This window comes from Columba livia, chromosome 2 (assembly GCF_036013475.1).
Source record: "Columba livia isolate bColLiv1 breed racing homer chromosome 2, bColLiv1.pat.W.v2, whole genome shotgun sequence".
Taxonomy (NCBI): domain Eukaryota; kingdom Metazoa; phylum Chordata; class Aves; order Columbiformes; family Columbidae; genus Columba; species Columba livia.
Window position 1 is genome coordinate 9073699 of NC_088603.1, and position 20904 is coordinate 9094602.

General features: G+C 40.6%; 1 protein-coding gene across 6 annotated transcripts in view; it reads left to right on the top strand.

The window, feature by feature from the left end:
* The window catches only part of DPP6 (dipeptidyl peptidase like 6), a 558611-nt gene that overhangs the window by 519185 nt on the left and 18522 nt on the right, over positions 1–20904 (top strand). For all 6 annotated transcript variants that reach the window (XM_065050444.1, XM_021285572.2, XM_065050443.1 and 3 more), the window contains exon 16: positions 294–412. In XM_065050444.1, the coding sequence (XP_064906516.1) occupies positions 294–412 (119 nt within the window). The remainder of the gene's footprint in view (positions 1–293; positions 413–20904) is intronic.

Genomic DNA, 20904 nt, shown 5'->3' on the forward strand with positions numbered 1-20904 from the left:
CTTGTGGAACTGCAACCATCATTTTCTTTTAAGGACTATACCTTCCTTCATAACCACCTGACCTTGCAAAAAAAGACATCAATATCCTTTTATATATCCTGCATTCAGGAAAAAAAAAACCAACACACCATTACTGCTATTTAAACTCAACCAAATGGAAATGCTTTGTCTCTTACTAGTATTGGACACATTATATTTATGTTCTTGTTCTACAGTGCAGTAAGGCTCAAGTAATTTTCCTTCCAGATAACATTTGTTCAATGACCTTCATGGACTTGTATTAACTTTTTCAGCGCAAGCACAAATGGAAACTTCAACAGGCGGTGTCTGTCTTGTGATCTGATCGAAAACTGTACTTATTTCAGTGCATCCTTCAGTCACAATCTGCAATACTTCCTACTGACATGTGAAGGTATGTTGGATTTCGTTATTCCAGTTGTTGAGCCTTAGGATTTAAAGCCAGCATTGATATCTTTAGATATCCTGTGTACTTGTGGGCAGCTTGCAAGACTGGCCATAAATATCTGGGTCACCTTGCTTTTAAAGCATCACTCTTAACATTTATTTTTTTCTTCTGTGTATTTTTATTTTTAACTATAAAGCAGTTGTGTGCATCATTTTTCTGTGCATATCTATTAAAGATAGAGTTACGTTCCTTTAGCTACTCCAAGCATCCTTAAGTTACCGTAACAGCAAAACCTAGAGGACATAAGACATCAGAAAGTTTGTGAGAGATAAACCAGTGAGGTGAGATTAGCTGTGGGTGACTGAGATTGAGTTCCAAATGCATCAACTTGTACCAGGACTGTGAACAGGAGGATTCAAAGTAAGTTAAAATGAAAGAGAGAGATGCCAAGAAAAGGCAGTTTCCAGAAAGATACCTACTTGACAATGTAAGTACAGGATATCTTGTGTTTCACTCCTCATTCATCATGAATTTACTTTAACCTGGAGTAATCTACAGGTCCAAGAGAGATTTCCTGTGTTGAAAATGCCTCAGAGTATCCAGAAAGCTAAGGATAGAGGACATTTCAGGAGGAGAATGGTAATAGTCAGCTTTCTACCGCTCTGATAGGACTAAATACATAAGTCCATAGCATTTAATCCTGTGTAATTTAATTTTGTTTAATTTTCCTAAATTCCACATGCAATGCATGCACAGCAATCACCCACTGTTATGACTGAAGCTGCTCAACCCTTTGGTTCCTGTTACAGATGATGTGAGTCAAATCAGTGAAAACATCTGGTTCTGGCTGAAATGCAGACTTCTGTATAGAAGTTAACCCATCAGACTTTGGTCATCCAACGAGGTTAGAGGTGTTGTGGTTTGATGGGGAATCACTTGGATCCACTAACAGGAGAGCTCCTTTTTCCACATCTCCTCAGGCTGCTTAGCTGGAGCTTGGCCTTGCCTCACTTTCTCAGGGTATTTTATTGCTCATAAGCAGTCAGACACTAGTATCTTTCTGATTAGCAGGAAATACTATTTATTCATCTAGACAAATAACACAGAGATGGAAAAGCTGCTTGAATGAGGATATATCAAAGAGTCCTGCTTATTCTTCAGTTGATCAAGAAGGTAGATCAGCAGCAGCCCACCAGAGGGGGCAAACTTTTTTCTTACAACATCTGCTACCTAAGGGTTTCTGCCAGGGGTTTCCACCTCGGATTCTCCAAAAAAAAAATCACAGTTGGAGTCAATGTTAACGACCAGACAGCGGCAGACAGCTCCTATGGCTGTTTGGTGCTTTCATCTCCATCTGCATTGTACAAAAGCACTCAGAGCTCAGGTCTTGCTGCATACTCTGTGGCTGCTTACAGAAGTGTGTGTTTGTAGCAGTAGCTGGTGTATCACTTTATGTCAGACCCATATGTATCTTCAAAGGTAGATCATAAATGATTTTGCGGTGATCAAGCCAGTATTTAAAAAAAATGTGTTTTCTCAGCTGCCCACAAGACAAATGCATGGGAAAATATTTGTGACTTGAAAACAATTTCTGTAACAGCACTTAGAGACTAACCCCCACTATTCCTCAGTTTCACTTTATCCCTTTTGTTATCTTTCTTTATGACCTTAAGTTGCAAACTTCACTGAGTTTAGAGACACAGGCACAACTGTGGCTCAACTGAACCTCTCCGAAATGGCTGGCAAGGTTTCTAAGATTTGATTAAGCAACTGATGCTTCTGAAGTACTCTGTGATACTTAAATGAAAAGCAACAGAAAGGGAAAATATGTATCTTTTAAAAAGAAACGAAAAGAGGTCTGGCATTGCTCATTTGACCCCAAAGGTCAAGACTGGTAGTTTTCTGCTCAGTGCTTTGGCACTTTGGAAGCAGCATATAATTGTCTTAAAGGACTTATTGCTGTCCTGCAGACTATCCTTAATAGCAGTGCTACCTGGCACAGACTGAAGTGAGAGAAGTATGCTATAATAAAAGGTAACCTCTCTTTCAAGAGGACAATGTAATGCCTACTGTCAGGAGGCAACATTTATTGCAATCACTCAGTCCCAGAAGGCTAGTTACCTTATTTTTCATCTAATTTTATGTGCTCATGATTAAATTACTGTAGCAGGATATGAGGAAACATGACGCTTTGCAGACTGCTGTTAGATTATCTCTTCTAGACACTGCCGAAAAAGCAGTATGTGCTGGAGCAAGGTCACTCCTTCTGTCATTTTCATCATAAAATATAAGCTTACACTTCTGTCTTCTCTCATAAACCAGCACAGGCACTGCCACTGATTCCCTCTAAGATAAACAGAAAGAAGATCTGGATGGAAGGGTTTTGCTACTTTCTACATAAATTTAATTGAGGGTTTTCTCATCTGGAATGAGATATAAAATTCAATTGCATAGAGAAAAAGGTAAGAAATTACGAGTTTGGGCTGTGGAAAGCAAATTATTCCAGTTTCTTTAGTGGGACTCAAGCACGTAAGGTGCAAGACTGAATGACATGGAGCCAGTAAAACACTAAAGCCTGTTTTTAGGTGATAGCTCGTTCTCCTTTGAAGGATGAAGCCTAATCAATGATAACCACTGCAGTCAGTTTTGCAGTGTTTTGATATTTCCATTTTAAATAGGTGCACCTTGTCTTCAATGCCTCTTTTCCTCGCTCCCTACTGTAACCTTCCAGCGCTATTAAAACTTGAGTCCCAATGAGGTTGTTCATAGGGGAAGAAAAGGATGTGCAACCATTTCTGTTTCAGTGTAACCTGTACTCTGATACTCTGCAGCACATTTGGTTACGGCGCCTTCACTCTCATAAAAAATCCTTGAAGTCACTGAGACTTTTGCGTAAACACACAGAACTGGCAAAGATTTTCTGCATCCTGGAGTTCAAGCCCCTGTTGCTGCAGACAGCAGCATTGTAGCATTCTTTACATTAGCTGGTCAGTCTCCACCAGCTGACCTCTGCCATAAGCTGATCTTGGCCATCTCAATGCACTTTAGGGGTGTGAGGCTCCTCACAAAGGGTTAATGCCTTCTAGCTCTGGGATAAGTGCAATAGTGATGAAGACCTCTAGCATATACATACATTACTGCAATTAATGCCATTTAATACATGATGAAAATGATAGGGGTGTTGTTCATGGAATACCTACCAGCCTGCTAATTAAAGCTCTCCATAATCATGCATTATCAAGGCTTTGTCACCATTTAAGGCTGGGCTGGCAGATCAATAGGTGACAGATGCTCTCTATTAACCCCTATCCTCCCCACCAGGGAAAGGGAAGGAGAAAAGGGAGAGAGACTTATGGGTAAAAGCAAAACAAAAAGCCCCACAGCTTTAGCAAAACAATAACAATGAAAAATAGTGTTATAAACATTCATACTATTAGTAGTAGTAGTAGTGGTGATAATAATAATAGTAGAAATAAATACAAAACCAATATTGCCATCCCCCAATAATGATCCAGCTGATGCTGGAGGGCAGGTGCCAGGAAGTCCCAGACTGGATTTAGCATCAAATGGGAACCAGATTCGGGAATGCATGGATTAGGACTGTAGTCAGGAGAACAGGCAGAACGTTTCATGGACACCAGGCATGAAAGAAAAGACCAGGACCTTCATGATGCCTCAGCTTTAAACTGAGTATGATGTTTTATGTATATGTATATAGATAGGTAGATAGTTATATAGTACAGGATGGAATAGTTCATTAGTTAATTTTTCATCACCTGTTCTGTCCACTTCTCCTGCAGGTACAACCTTTTTATAACCCTTCACTTGTGGAATGTAAGAGATCCATCAGTCACCTTGGTTTCTATGGAAAGTAGTTTAATTTGGGCCTTTTCTGCATAACCTTTCTAGCATTAGCTCAGTGAAACTGTAAACATTAGGCATTATTGGTTCTGGAAGCAGACACTGTCTGCAAATCATGTAGCCGGCTTCAGAAAGTGCAGTTACTTAGAATAAACTTAACTGAAAAGAAGTACTGAAAGGAGAATTGGTCCTGTTTGAACAAAAACCAGGACAGGATTAGTCATTTTTAAGGATGACACAAAGAAAAAGTTACACAGAGGAGAAATGACTGTAATGAGGGCTAAGAGAAAACTATTGTCTCATGCTTGGCATGGCTGCTGGTGATAGAGAAGTGCATTTGCTGCTGCACTGTGCATTATCCTTTCATTCATTGACCAATTTGGGAAAAATCAGCTTTCACTTTGCTCAGAGACATCAGACAGGGAATGCTATTTTCTTCTATAAGTCTGAAGTCCTCCCTCCTTTTCCAGAAACGGTAGATTGTTTTGATTCAAAATACCATAAAATCACTATAGTTTATCCTACCTTTTTGAACATTATCTCTGCTGGAACCTGTATTTGTAGCTGACTAGTAGTTTTTATTGTCAGTATTGCCCAGATCAAATGACTTCAAAGCCATCTCTCTCTTTGGAGAAAGGAAAATAGACTCTTCCAACAGAAATGTTTAAGTATTATCATCTGATTTGGATGTCTCTCTAGCACTCCTGTTATCAGCCTAGATGCTGTAGATCAGTAATCACAGGTAATGGGAATGAAGTAATTTCTGCCTTTACTAGCAGGCAATTTTGGAGCTGTAGAGCAAAATGATATGTTGTCACTTATAAAATACATAAAGAGACAATAGGGAAAGGATTTATCTGGGTATATATCTGATTTTCCACAGGTATGCCCTCTAAGCCAGGAGCCACAATGACAACAGCTCTGTAACTACACTCCTGGCCCTACAGTGCTGAAGGATGCCTATAGGCCTGGGAAATCATCAAAAATAGGATTTATGGCTCTTCAGTCCTAGCAGATAATATCCTGGTTCAGTCCCATAAACAGAGAACAAGTAGTGCAAAAGCACTGAGCAGGAAAATGTTGCAATTCAAGGATCTCCTTTGAGAGTGATTCAAAGTAATGAAGAAGCAACACAACCAAATTGGTGATAATCTGAGTCAAGTTCCTCATATCATTGTACGTGTAATTCATTCTGTCTGTGTATTTATGAAATTTAAAGACAAGTGCTGCAAGTTTACCCTTTATGGAGGCAGCATGTAGCTGTAAACTTCTCAGCTCCTTAAACTGTTTCTTGAGAATTTAGTTATCTTCTTTCCTCCCTCTTGGTATACCGTGGAAACACCACCTGGACACAGGCACATTTAGGAGCTTTACTTGCTGCTTCCACTTACTGGGTTTATTCTGAGCATTAAAAGTCCTTTTGTTACTGTACATTTATTTTATTTTCCAGATTTTTGTTGGAGTTGGCAAAGACTTTTACTACCAAGTTTCATAAAATCATCTGTCTCTGCTTTATGGCAGGTTGTCCTAACTTTGATTTTAATCACATTTTAACACCCCAAAGTCTAGCGCATGGTTTAGCAAGGTTCAATCTTCCAGTATGGAGAGGTTTCCATGTTTTGGAATAATTTTACAAATCTAGATTTTTATGCCCTCTGATGTGGTCGCAGCACAAGCTCCCACCCACACAGATGATACAAGCCTGAAATGTATGGTTACACTTCTGTAAGATATCATATATACATAAATTATTAGTGTAGGTTAGTCTAACTTACAAAAGACATTAAGTGAAATCAATAATTTATAATGAGGGCTACTTTAGTACAGTGCATCATCTCAGTATTTATGCTTGTTGGCACCAGAATTCAAAACGGACCTGAAGTCCTTAAGCAGTTCAATCTTTCTAAACCCAGATACTGATTGCTAATCAGCATCTCTCTTACGTTCTTTTAATAACATGGCAAGGGCTTTTTACAAAAAATTACTAGCCAGCAATCATGTGCAAAAGAACTTTTAAAGGATGCTGGAGATGGTCAGAAAAGTGGGGAAAATGTATCATTAATTCTTTCTTTTGTGGTACATTGCCCAATGCTGTAGAGCGTGAGATAAGCTCAGCCAACAGCCGGGTGGGTGGGAACATCCTTTGAAACACCAGCATCCAGTACCATTACCATTGGCATCATTCAGCTCAAGGATTTAAACCCTGTGATTTTTTCTTAAATGTGAGTAAACATTAAATTCTGGGCATTGTTTCTAGTATTGTGGCTATACTTAGATGCCATTACTGCGTAAAAACTTTGTCTTGTGAGGAGATGTAGATTTTGGAAAATCTCCTGGTATTTTACTCTCTCATGGGATTAGCAGCTTATTTGGATAAACTTGAATGCATTCCAAACAAAAGCTAAATTGAAACAAATAAAGTGCCCGGCTTTGTTGATGAATTTCACTGTAACAAAGTAACATTTCATTTTGCTCATCTTCTTATGGACTCAGTCAGTTTCATCTGCACTTTTTATAATGCTGAGTTTGGGGAACTTTCTTCCCTGAAAATCCCATAAAATCTTTGAGGTATGAGTTTTAATCAACAAATATCTTCACAAAAGTATACTAGTTCTAGCATATCACTCAGGAGACATTTTTGCCTGTAATGTTCATCAGAAAAAAACAGATGCTTCTGTTTTCCTATTAATATGAGGGGGCAATGGGATCATCACAGAGACATTATTGGCAGTAATTTGTATATCTGTGTCACTTTGAACAAGAAGAGCTTCGTATTATTTAATATCTCTATATTGAGATTTATCAGCATACAGGGAGAAGAGAGTAGAAGTTGTATGGTTGATAAAATAAATACTGCACTAGGCATTTAATTCAAGTTATGGAAAGATGTGTAAAGCCCTTTGCAGCCTTTCCCCAGCTGATCATTTTCATGCTTTTACCCAGTGGGGAACAGAGATACAGTGAGAATTAGTGGTTTGCCTATGGCCACATCTTGAGTCAAGTATCGTGACCCCCATTTCCTTCCTCATATTAGAAGACATCACTCCAAAGAAAAGCACCATTGACTTACTGGAACAGACCAGGACTAGTTCTGTAGCCTGTCTCCATCCATGGATGGCGCATAATTACCCTCTCAGGATTTTAGCAATAATGTACCCATCAGGGACATATCTGTCCAGTGCTTGCAATAAGAGGTTGGCTCATACCTTCAGGCAGGAGAATAATGAACCCTTTTCCACATCTATCCCAGTTCCTTCATTTAATCAGACCTTTCAACCTGTGCCATTTGGGCCACACTCACCATCCCTGGAAAGCAGTGTAAAATCTAGAGACAAGGATTTTTTTATACTAACTATGGACAAGCAGAAACCAGGAGGTGTAAATCAGTGTGTGATGTCTACCATTCATAAAGCACGAGTTCATAAAGCAATGTTTTGTCGGCAAAACCTAACTACATTGCTCATTTATCACTTTGCATATCACACAGAAATCTTGCGTATCACATTCCCATCAACAGCATCCCTGGAACCAGAGTGTTCTCAGTAGTTGTTATGCTCAGGTAAACATCAGTGCAAGCAATAATGAAAGTACCCAGCTTAGCTCTTCCCTGAATATATTTGGCTATTTATGGACTATAAAAAAACTCAATATTTAGGAAAATATATCTGCAAAAAGTAGGTGGATTGCTTTCTTTTTTTCCATTTCTCTAACAAAATAAGCATGTTATTTGAATAGTACTGTTGGATTCTCTAAATGCTGAATTGAAAGTGGACACTTATGATACATATCCATCTTAGGGCCAGTGCTCGCCAATGTCTTTATAAATGACTCAGACTCAAGACTTGAGGGATTGCTTAGCAAGTTTGCTAATGACACAGAATTGGGGGGAGCTGTTGACACTCTCGAGGCCAGAGACCCTGCAGAGGGATCTGAACAAACTGGAGAACTGGGCAATCATGAACTGCATGCAGTTCAACAAGAGCAAGGTGCTGGATTTTGCACCTGGGACACAGCAACCCTGGTTGTACATACGGACTGGGGGATGAGATGCTGGAGAACAGCTCCACAGAACCTCCACCTGGGGGTTCTGGTCGACAGCAAGTTGAACATGAGCCAACAGTGTCCCTGGCAGCCAAGAGGGACCTGTGTCCTGGGTGCATCCAGCCCAGCGTTGCCAGCCGGGCAGGGAGGGGATTGTCCTGCTCTGCTCTGCACTGAGGCGGCCTCACCTGGAGCTCTGTGTGCAGTTTTGGGCACCACAGGATAAAAAGGATATGAAGCTGCTAGAGAGTGCCCAGAAAAGGGCTATGAAGTTGGTGACGGGTTTGGAGAGGAAGCCATATGAAGAGTGGCTGAAGTCACTTGGTTTGTTCAGCGTGGAGGAGACTGGCAGGAGATCTCATCGCAGTCTACAACTTCCTCACAAGGGGAGAAGGAGGAGCAGGGTCACTCTTCTCTTTAGTGACCAATGACAGAACCTGAGGGAATGGCAGGAATATGTGCCAGAGGAGGTTTAGTTTGGACATTAGGAAAAGGTTCTTCACCCAGAGGGTGCTGGACACTGGAACAGGCTCCCCAGGGAGGTGTCACGGCCCCAAGCCTGAGAGTGTTCAAGAAGAGACTGGACAACACCCTCAGACACATGGTGTGAACTGTGGGGTTGTCCTGTGCAGGGACAGGAGTTGGACTCCATGATCCTTGTGGGTCCCTTCCAACTCAGAACATTCTATGATTCTATATGCTTACAAACAGGTGGCTTTTATAATAGTTGTTTTAGTTTGTTGGCCTGTATCTCGACATGAAGATTTCAAAGACAGGTTTGGTAATAGTGGTCTGAGAAGTCCTACCTATCTGCAAAATGCTAGTTAGGACACATGGGCTTGATTTTTTTCTCTGTCACAAGCTCCTTTACAGAACTCAAGCAGGTCTTGTATTTCCAGCTTCCTAGAGGTGTTGTGAAAATAAAATCCATTACTGACTGCATACAACGTGCAGCGACAATAAGGGGCATAGAGGCTCCTAGATGGATAAATTACCAGAGTGGTTTTGAAAGATTGAGTGAATCTTCAATCTGTTCACTGCAGAGAAACCTTCTGAGCAGAACCCCAGCTATTAGCATGCAGGAGAGCACTCCCATAACAAAACCAGCATGTCAAATTATTAAATCATAGCGGACTGAAGAGTTAACAAGGCACGTTTGTGCATGATTGTTGTTAGCTCACAGCACCGCCCGATGTTTCATCTCAATAGCAATTCAATAACTAGTCTATAATTACATCGCAAGCCTTAATAAGTGTGGGGACAGTCATCCCAGGTGCTGAATGCTCTTAACTCCCAGCAGCCGCAGAGGGAGCTGGAGATGCTCAGTGCTGCAGAGAAGCTTCTCGGCACGTTGCGGGATGGGACTCCAGCAAGACCAACCTCCCATGCCACTGTAGCATCGCTCAGTGCCTTTAGAGACAGGCAACAATCTCTTGAACAAGGGATTGAATTTTGAGTTATAGCAGCAGTAAAGCGGTTATGAAAAATATAATAACCCATTTTGGCTCAAAGCACGTAATTATGTATTATATGTTTTTATAGCACTGTGAGTGTGTTAGGAACTGGGAGACCCAGTGCAGCTGCAAGGGGGAATATCATCCTGTGGCTTTTTCATTTCAGAGCGTCCCTAGATATGTATATGTGTGCAATTTTCGCCTGGTGGGCGCTATGGAAGTACTGATCTTCTAAGAGGGATTTGAACAGTGAAAAAAAAGCATTTGCTTGTCAAATGCTACATAGAGAATGTTTCATTGAGAGTGTTTTCTGTCAATAACACCCAGGTTTAAAAGGTAGAAACTCTTTTTCTTGCTTTTGAGAGATGAAGAAGGTGAACTTCCTATTTAACCTCTCCAGATAACCACTTCATGTGGTTAGGGGCATCTCTGGCAGATAGCTGGGGAAAGCTTGCTACTGTGGGTACAAGTATCTCACTCCAGGGTCTGAAACAAGCATTAAATGCACAGAGGGGAAATACCTACATTTAATCCCTCCAAAACCATAGTTATGTAGAAAGCCTGCTGCCTGGCATTATTCCTGAAGCATGTGGGTTTAGTGTCAATTAGTAACATCGTAGAACTACCCATCATGGCAATAACAAAGCATCTTAGAGAGTCTCCAAAGCACTTCTTACTGAAATTCAAGTAAATGCTAAGTGCAGCTGGTCCTGCTAGGATGGCCAGAACTTGGCAATTCAGGTGACCTTTGCCAAGGATCATAATAAATTATGTCATTGAGGTAGTCTGAAGAGACTTAATTAGATGCTGAAATAACTACTAGTGCTGAAAATTAGTTTTATTAACCAGTCAAGAGCCTATGGATAGAGAAACGCAATAGGCATACCCTGGTTTAAACAAATGTGAAAGATCATTTTTACTAATGGGGTGTGTACTAGCTACCACCACACCTCAGTGTAGCTGCATCAACAGCTCTGAAGAGCACATCCAAGGCTGAGAGCCAACTTTAGATGCTTTCCTTACTGCAAGCACCATAAGTGATACCACGCAGATGGTGACTGAGAGGAGGAGTGTCTAGGGGAAGGTGGTTTCTACCTCCTGTCCTGACTGATTTTGCCTTTCTCTGCCCCACCTTGCCTTGCTGTGAAATGTAATAACCCCCTAAAAAAGCACCTTATAGTATTTTTCACCAGTACCTCTTGAGAACCACATCACTGTATGTCCTCAAGGTCTGGAAGACAGCAGTCAGTTCTGCCACTGAAAGAGGCAGCTCCATTCTCTGTCCACCTTGGGGTTTTTTTTAGCCAGTCTGCTACCTGTTCCACAAATAGGCTCATTCTGAGCCAGGTCCAGGAACTTAACTGAATGAAAATTGTTTTGTTTTTTTTTTTTTTTGTTCTGCTGGAGTCAGTTCTAGAAGCTCTTCTGTTGTTTTGCTGGATGCTTGTATAAACATTTCTGATCATGCGAGGGAGTGGGACATGCTGGGATGGGACCAAGTGGCCGAGGTGGGGATGGAAGTGGACAACCCTAGGTTAAATTTTGTAGGGAACCACAAAGTGAGGTTTTGGGAATATTTTATGGGCCATCCAATGACTGCAGCTTGTTACTGCTGCACCCCAGAGTAGACTGGTGTCTATATTCTCTATTATTCACAATTAAATTATGATTTTCATCTACTAGCCTGGAGTTACATTATTTTCCAGCACATCAAATAGTATGACATGCATCAACAGAAGGGTTTGCTACTTACTGTCTCATGGGGGGTCAGATTTTCTGAACCATATGAGCTGTTCTTGGCCTGGATCTGATGCCTACAGCAAAGGGTAAAAGCCAGCGGCTGACACTATTCTATGGGGCTCTGAACACGGTGTTGCCTTTCTGGGTAAAGCAGAACAGGCAAAGCCCAAGAGCATGCTACCCTTGTGCTACTGCATAACTCAGGCATCCTAGCCCAAATATCTGGCTGACAAAATCCAAGATGTGTGAGAAACATGGAGGTAACACCGAAGTGCAGCTAGAGGAAATGGCCTCAAGTTGCACCAGGGGAGGTTTAGATTGGATATTAGGAAAAGTTTTTCACATAAAGGGTTATGAAACAATAGAACAGGCTGCCCAGAGAAGTGATTGAATCACCATCCTTGGAGATGTTTAAAAGACATGTAGATGAGGTACTTAGGGACATGGTTTAGTGCTAGAGTTAGTTATTATTTGATTTGATGATCTTGAGGTTCTCTTCCAACCAAAATGATTCTATGATTCTGTTTGTCTATGATTCTAAATGCCCTGCGATGTGATAATGTCTTCCAGGAACTAGTCACAACCCAATGGTGCGGGTGCAGGTTCCCACCCAGCCCTGTGCCCAATGAGCACAGCAGCCCTGCTCCTGCCTGGAAGGTGATCCCGGTGGTTGCTCACATATTAGGTCACTGGGTGACTGTTATCTGTTGTGACCAGAATGGTTTCCTATACAAAGATGATTACAACAACGCTTCATTTTTTTGTATACCCAGTAGCAGGAGGCTGTAATTAGTGCTTCCAGGCAAACAGTGACCTTTTGGAACTTTTCCTGAGGCTTATGAAGCTTAAATTAGTTTCTGCTGTTTGAAAGCATGCACAGACTTAATCTCTGGGTCCTATTTATATTATAATTACTATATAATTCACATTTACATTCACTTGACTCCCTTTCTTACTTAACAGCCGAGGTTGGCTCTTGCATCTCAACTCCTTTGTGTGCAGTTCATGGGTCAGAAATCCCGTGGGTAAAGGCAGGATGGGGAGAGCTCATTCCCACTCCCTCACATCCTCGCAGGACTTCAAAACAGCAAACTGATAGGAAAAATCCCTTTTGCACAAACAGAAGGTACCACAAGAGCTTTTTCTCTAGGAAAAGGGAGGATGCTATTAGTGGTTTGGAATCTGCAAGAGAACTTCTTTTCTGTCAGCTGTTAACAACACAGTTATTAAAGTAGTCTGAGATTAAATGAAATAGTGGCTTTTGTGGATGTTCCCGTCACATTTTGTCTTCCTTTAAGTAAGCCATTCATTTATGTTCTAAAATATTTCACTGTATTGTTATACAACCTTAATGCAGTGTAAAGTACCCGTGTATACCCAGTGACATAGGATAAGTGGGGGAAAAAAGCATGAATAGTTAATAATAAAATGAATAGAAACCACCTGTAATTTCCAGTGCATGAAAAAAAAAAAGACTGTGGAATGAAATGGAAACTTTTATCCCCTTTAAAATTAACCTCATTCTGCAAACCACAATGTGTTCCTCGGCTTTACATGCTTTGATCCTGTTTTTGTTTTGTCTTTTGCTTGTAAATACGAGCTGTCTGGCCTTGCCCAGAGGAAGGTGATCTGTCATCTGCTTACAGCCAGAGTTCTTGTCATTTGGTCATTCTGTACATATAAAATTTTATCTGAATTCCACTCATAGGAGATAAATGACCGTGACAACAGGCTTCCTCCAATGCTTCACAAATCAGGCAGTGGCCTCCTGCATGTTGAGACTCGGGTGCATGTGCGTTATTCCCAGCTATATGAGCGACCTTGGTTGAACTCATTATTCTGCAGTGGATAGTACAGATGTTACCATCCCACAAGATTTAAAGCTTCCTCTAAGGAAAACTGCTTTTTTCACCTTGTTTGCCAGCTGGACCAGCCGTAAGGTTTATTGCTGGCTTCTTTAGTCCTTTATTAATGTAGTCAGTACATTAAGGATATATTAAAACCTGAGAACTCATGAGAGGTAAGCAGCTTAATAAACAGACAATGTGAGGCCATGTTATTTATATCCAGCTAATATCCAGCAGCAGTTATTACTTACCTAGCTAGGATACCATTATTTTGTTGCAAGATAATTTAATTTTTACTTTTGGAAAAAAAATAAATGAAGTTTATCTGAATCAGTTTTTACAAGGCTTTTAATGGAATGAGCACAAAAGGTTTTATTCTGTCAGTGTCAATGAGTTGTAAATCACACTGAGAAGAGAGTATTTTCATTCATGCTGCTATTGGAAGGAAATATCCTTTTCCCTTTAATATATCAGCAGGATGTTTATTAGGGGAACTTTCCACAGCTCTACCAGTAAATGGCTACACAGTCCCTCCATTAGGACTACACTGCCATTTGTGCTACTTTTTAATCACAGAATCACAATATCATAGTAAAATTCAGATCGGAAAGAACCTTAGGAGGTCTCTAGTGCAACCTCCTGCTCCAGGCAGTGTCAGAGATCAGACCAGATTGATCGGGGCTGTGTCTAGTCTTTTCTTAAAACCCTCCAAGGATGGAGAACGCACAAGCTCCCTGAGCATCCTGAGTTATCTGGTGACTTTCCATGGTAGGCGGGGAATACAGAAAATGTCAGGCATATTCCTCCACATATCGTATTTCTCTAAGGATTAGCATAAACTAATCCAATAAGAAACAAGCATGATTTTTAAATAGGGACAAATGTTAAACTTCTGCTTTAATCTCTTTTCAAAGTTTGCAGAAAGCCTGGATTAAAATTGAATTGAAAGAGGTTAAAATAATGAGAGATTCAATTAGAATTAACGGGAAATGGAACAGAAATTGGAAAAAGAAAGAGAATTGAGTATGGGGATTTATCTGTTCAGATTTGTTCTTCCAATCATAGATCCGAACCAGCACATTAGAACAAAATAACAAAGCATTTTGGGAAGTCACTGATCCCCACATGATCTGGAGTGGTTCCTTCCTACCTTTGGTACTTACATCTCCAGGTACAGAGCCTTGATGTACTGTCAGATTCAGGAGTTCTGCAAGCAATTTCTCCTAACTTGCCTCCTTTTTATGGCTGATCTTATCACTATAATGGATTAATACACCTGCAATGTTTCTTGAGGGCCATAGGTATTCTGTTCTTCTTTGAAATCATCCACATGCTTTATTGCATTATGGCTTTTGAAAACCTTCACCAAAGCCTCCTGAAAGGAAGGAAATGCTTTCACTCAGCCCACTCAATGTGATGCCTCATTGGATGATATTAATTAAGAAGGAGAGGACGGGGATTAGTGAAGGAATTGTAAGGGAAGGTTAAGTAGCAGCTAAATGAAAGAAGGCGGTAGATTATGATGAAGAGAAATATAAGGCTAATTGGACATCAGCAGCGGGGTTCATTAAGAGCTGGTCTTGGGAATGACCCTACTTAGACTGTTCCCTGGCAGCCTGGGAACCCAAAGCTGGACGTAGCAAATGAAATATGTTAAGGCCACAAAGTGGATAAGCATTATCAGAAGGCAGAGAGAAATACTGGAGAAGTTGGCTGTCTTTCAGGTCTGGAATGGGAGAAATTCATAGAATAAAGAGCAAAACTAAGCATGTGGCGACTCAGGGCAAGAATCTGTCTTGTGTGCTTGAAACTCAAGAGTTACAAATGTCTCAAAGGAGCAAGTGGGTACCTGGGCATACAAAGGTGATCACTGGATGTCTGCAAACCATTTACTGTCTGTGGCCATGGAGGAGGCTCTTTCAGAATGGGTCAGGCAAACAATTTTCCACAGAACTGAGCAAGTAGCAGTTTCGCTTTATAAGGACCAGTTAAGACATCCTCTACAGCACGGCCAGAATCCTGGTCATTTCTGTTTAGGAAGGAGAAACTGAATGTGACATGCTCTTGTATTAAAGAATAAGAGGAAAAGAGATTTTGTCTTACAAAAGGGAGCTAAAATAATCTATTTTTTTATACTGGATGAGATCTTTGGGGACACATGACTGCTCTAATTATAATAGGAATATTTGTGATTAGTAGAAGACGACTTGTTGGCATAAACTCAAAAAGGTGTAAATTGGAGTGACAGCCAGTGCAGCTTCAAGTTAGAAAGCAGCTCCTACCAGAAGAGTGAGACACCAGTAGGAATTACATTCATGAAAACAGAGTTATATTTAGTGGGTGTTTGTTAATACTTTTATAACACACAACTACCTGAAGAAGCAACGGGGAGTCTTCTCAGCCCCAGAGGTCCCATGTGGTTCTGCATCTTGGAGATCACAGGACAGACAGTGGGATGGAGCCGGTTAGTGTCAGCCCAGCTTCCACGCTGCTGTTCGTAGGTACTGCTCAAAATCCCATGGAACAGACTCAGGACCTGACCACACTTATTCATTCAAGCAATCTTTTTGAAGAACTCACTGGAGCTATTTTGTGTAGTATAATTAAAGACAAATCTCTTCCTCATTTGCCCTCTAGACACTGAAAACTGAAGCCGCCTCAGAACAACCAGATTTATTTCTGCTCTATATAAAGTAAGCATGAAATTTATTACTGGTATCAGACGAGGCAGAAACAAGCAGTACCATTGGTGCGGTTTGTGCAATCCTGCATGTTGCGTGCGAACAAGACAGTATTGATTATTTTACAAGACAAGTTACATTTGAGGAAGTAGATTAGATTAAAAAATTAAATGCCTTGGGGAGGGTGAATAGCAGCACAAATCTGTTTGATGTTTGTGTCAACAAGGTTGCCAAAGCAAACAGCACGAACATCTGTCTGTAGCGTAGACTGGAAAATATTGTAAATGGGAAAATATTTTAATTGTTAGCAGTGATTCACAGAACTCCCCATGTCTTAATTTATTAGGCTGATAATATCACCCCAACATATGAACTTTATGCAGCGTGTATAAATAATTCATAGACTAGCAAATAAAGAGATCTGGAATCTGTACGCAGAGATGGCTGTTGCCAATTATCTCACTTGTGCAGAGCCAGACCCTCTCAGCTCCTGTCGCTTGCAGCTGCTCTTTTAAATCATTCATCAGCGCTTAAGAGATATGCTGGTGGGGCTGGCAGAGAGTATTTGAATTTTCATTGTTTACACACTGTGAATTTAGCTTCTGGTCTGAAATTATCTGCCACATTGAAGCCTTTGAGAATATGGATGAGAAGAATAAGACAATTCCTCTTTTTTTTTTTTTTTTGCTTTTTAAACACTTGCATAAACTTTTATTACCTTTTTTTGCAATTTTACTTTATATTCTTTTTATAATCACTACTTTCATTTTAATGTTATAACTGATATAATTTCCTATGCTGTTGAGATCATGAGAACATCAGGAACATTGTAGAATATTATCTTCAAAATATTACAAAACAAATACCTGATAAACATTTTGTTCAAAATTGTATGATTTTCCATTTTTATTCTGTAAATCTATACCTTACGACCTTAAAATCTGTAGTCACTTATTTCTCATAGTGTTTAAGCATAGCCTTCTTGGAAGTAATAATGAAAGCTGCTTTAAAAATTGATGACAAGCCATGGCCAATGCTTTTTCTTGTCAAATTACCAAGGCACCGAGTTTCTGTGCACTTTCAGATCACAGCAGGTCATACTTCCTTGATGATGAATTTGCCCGTGTCATTATAGTGATATGGCTTAATTTACTTCTAGCATGGATAATGACAGTAACGTCTTTAAAGTCAAAGGCCTTATCATAAAGCCAGACTTTTAACTGTAGTAATTGAAAATCTCATTCCTGTAACTAGAGATTTATGCAGCATTATTAACTGTGCGTCTGTCTGGAAATGTATAGAGTATGTCTATACATACAGAAGTTTTCTTGCCAATATTTTGGTCCTTTCTCTTAAGCTATAAATAAAGAAAAAGCATTAAAACTGCTGGCAAGTTACTGGAGTTCACTGGTGCAATGTTGGAGCCAAGGAGAGGAGAGCAGAGCCCACTCCTGCCAGAGGGATGAAGGGAGAGATAACAGGGTCACAGAGCCCATACAGTGCCACCCAGCACCCTACAAATTTGGGGTGATGTGGCAGAGAGCAATAGAACCAGGTCCCACACCTCAGGGCGTATCACAGCCCTGTGTGTAACTGCCCCTCTGCAGCCGGGACAGGGGAAGAAATTCAACAGCATCACCCTCCCCTCATCCTGCATGAAAGTGTCCTGCCCAGGATTTTGGGAACACCCACCCAGGTTATGAGGTGTGCACTGCATCTTTCTTACCTTTTCACATCAGTGCAAAGCAGCTCAGTATCTGCTTTACTTTCTTAAAGTGGAGCACTTTGTGTTTTATTCCACAAAGAGCACAAGCGATTGCTTAAATCCAACCTGCACCTGATGCTCATACACACTTAACACCTCTGTTAGCAAGAGGCAGAGTGTTCACAAAGTTTCCGAGGGGGACGGATAGACACGTGTGCTCATCAGCACTGATTAAAGAAGTAGCAGAATGTGCCAGGGCTCAGGAGTCCCAATCAAAGCCCGTTTGGAAGGGCTCTGGAGAGAGGGGACATGGAGCAGGGGATGTCCTCACTCTGCTTCTGTCAGCTCCCAGCAGTTCACTGAACAAATTAGGTTTCACTCTCAGATTCGCAAATGACAGTGGATGGCATTTACCAGATGGCATGTGTAATGGGACTGTCACACTGTTATAGGTTTAAAAATAAAGTACAAGAGGCAGCTAATGAATATACACTTCCTAATTTCAAGAATTTTGTTCTATCCCTGTCAGGCATTAGGCACTTGTGAGTGTTGAGAGACTTTTGATGTGTGTGTACTAAAAGACATAGTCTAGCATGTAACTAGGTTGTTTCACTTTAGGAATTGGCATTAAAATAAGCCATTTACTTCATTCCTAAAAAGTGATTTTTCTTCTTAATGACTTTCAGCCTGTTCACCAGTGAAATGCATTCTTTAACTGGAATGTCATCACTGGGAATATTTAATATCAAGTCTGGTCTTCCTCACAAACCTGATTATTCCACTCTGTAGATTACTGTCTTTACCATTTTTCCTCATTTGTTGAAAAATAAAAATTGAGCAACTCGAGAGTCTGCTTTTTCAAGGATAATGATGCATAGTTTAAAGTATTTTTGTTTCATATTACCTCAAATTGAATATCTGTGTGTGGGACCTCACATTAAAATATTGATTTGGGAAGATTACAGTAAGCTAGTGAGAGACTAAGGAAACACAACACATAATACATAAACTACACACTGGCTTTTTTCTTTGTTTATTAGTTTCTCATAGTTTTTCCAGTACCAACACAAAAGGAAAAATAGATTAGGAAATAAAAGGATTATATGCATTGTATTTCTCTCTTTATCCCTTTCTTTTTGTTAGGCATTTTTGTGTTAATTAAAGGACTGTGCTAGCTCCAACTGAAGTCATTTGGGAGGATTCCTTTTATTTTCAGTGATGATTTTATCATGCCCATGATGAATTGTTTATTAGGTTTGTTGCTTTTCCAGCAGACTGGCTTCTGGGACATCAAGAAAAAAAGCAGGGCAGATTTATAAATAAATATGGTCAGCATATCAATGTATATTGGTAGTAGAAAGGCGAATTCAGCTAAATCCCAGTGAGTAAAACACAGTTTTCTTCTGTGCATTGTACTCAGCTGCATTTTAAGAAAAAGGTACAAACAAAGGAATTGGATTGTTAGAGAAGAAAATGCTCAGTTGCCAAGAAACCAAAAAGTCAGGCTGCTGTATCAGTCAGCTTAATTATAAATAAAACCTTTTTCTACCTCCTCACTGTGTAGGTCAGGTTTACATTAAACGCTCTCAATGGTATGACATGGGATGTTGTTTCTTGGCAGCATAGGGATAAAACATTGACACCACTATACCGCCCTAAAGTCTTTCTTGCTCTGAAGAACTTATTTCACTTACCGAACCAGTATGGATGGCTCGCAGTAACCTGGTTTTGTTGCCATTTGTGACGACTATCATTTACAGCATTTGAGGTGCTTTTTCTCAGCCATCTCTGCACAAATTGCTGATGGTGATCACATTGGATTTGCTTGTAGGTTGAAGGATCCATCTTAAAGGAACTTGAATCACAGTGAATATCAAGCTTCATTAAGCTGTCTTAAATTTGAAGCTTAAAAATATTGGTTTTGTAATATTCAGTGTAGTTCAACAGCAGGATTTGCCTGCATTCCAGCAGTGTGCCAACAGACTGTTGGAGCCTGAGAAAGGAGGAAACGCAGTTTCTAATATGGGCCTTTTGTACAGATGGTTCCAAATTTTGCCATCCCCACCAGCTGCACACCCTCATTGCGTAGTAAGTTTGAACTGGAAATAAAGTATATACAAAAGAGTTCTGCCACAAAGACTGGTGAGATCACACCTTGAATCCTGTGTTCAGTTTTGAGCCCCTCGCTACAGGAAAGACATTGAGGTGCTGGAGCAGGTTCAGAGAAGGGCAACAAAGCTGATGAGAGGTCTGGAGCACAAGTTTGGGGCTCTTCAGCCTGGAGAACAGGAGGCTGAGGGGAGACCTTCTCACTCTCTGCAACTACCTGAAAGGAGGGTGTAACATGGAGTGGGTTGGTCTCTTCTCTCGAGTCACAAGTGATAGGATGAGATGAAATGGCCTGAAGTTGCACCAGGGGAGGTCTAGATTGGATAATTAGGAAAAATTTCTTCCTGGAAAGGGTTGTCAGGCATTGGAACAGGCTGCCCAGGGCAGTGGTGGAGTCACCATCCCTGGAGGTGTTTAAAAGATGTGTGGATGAGGTTTATAGGGACATGGTTTAGTGGTGGACTTGGTGTGGGAGCCATCTGGCTCTGCTGTTGATTCTGAGTCTACAGATGATCTTTCCTCAGCTTCTTACACTTGCTGCTGCTGCATCATATTACATTATGGGGAAAGGGAAGGAAAGTAAGACAACAGCTATCTCCGAAGTTAAAAATTAATCATTTAATCACAGCTTCTTCCACCTTCCTGAGTCATATTATCAAGCTCAATGGAAAATCTGTGAACAGGTATGGTAGTAACATACAAGTGGCTGGACTTGGTCACACTGAGGCTCATCTTGGCCCAGCATCCTGTCTCCAAGAGCAGTCAGCAGATGCTAATTGAAAAACAGAGAGAAAGAAGCTGACAACTACAAAATGAACCTCATCTCATCTACCATTCCATTTTTCTGTCAATCAGCCACTTGGTGACTTTCTGAACAAGAAGTTGAATCCAGACCACTGTGCTAAGGACAGTAGTGTCCTACAGCACCCTGTGCTGAAGATATAGCACCCTGAGGTAAAGACTATAGCATCCTAAAGACTGTAGCATCCTATGGCAATGAATTCTGTGGTTCACTTGTGCATTGTATAGTAATGATAATCCTCTCTGTGTAATACTGTCT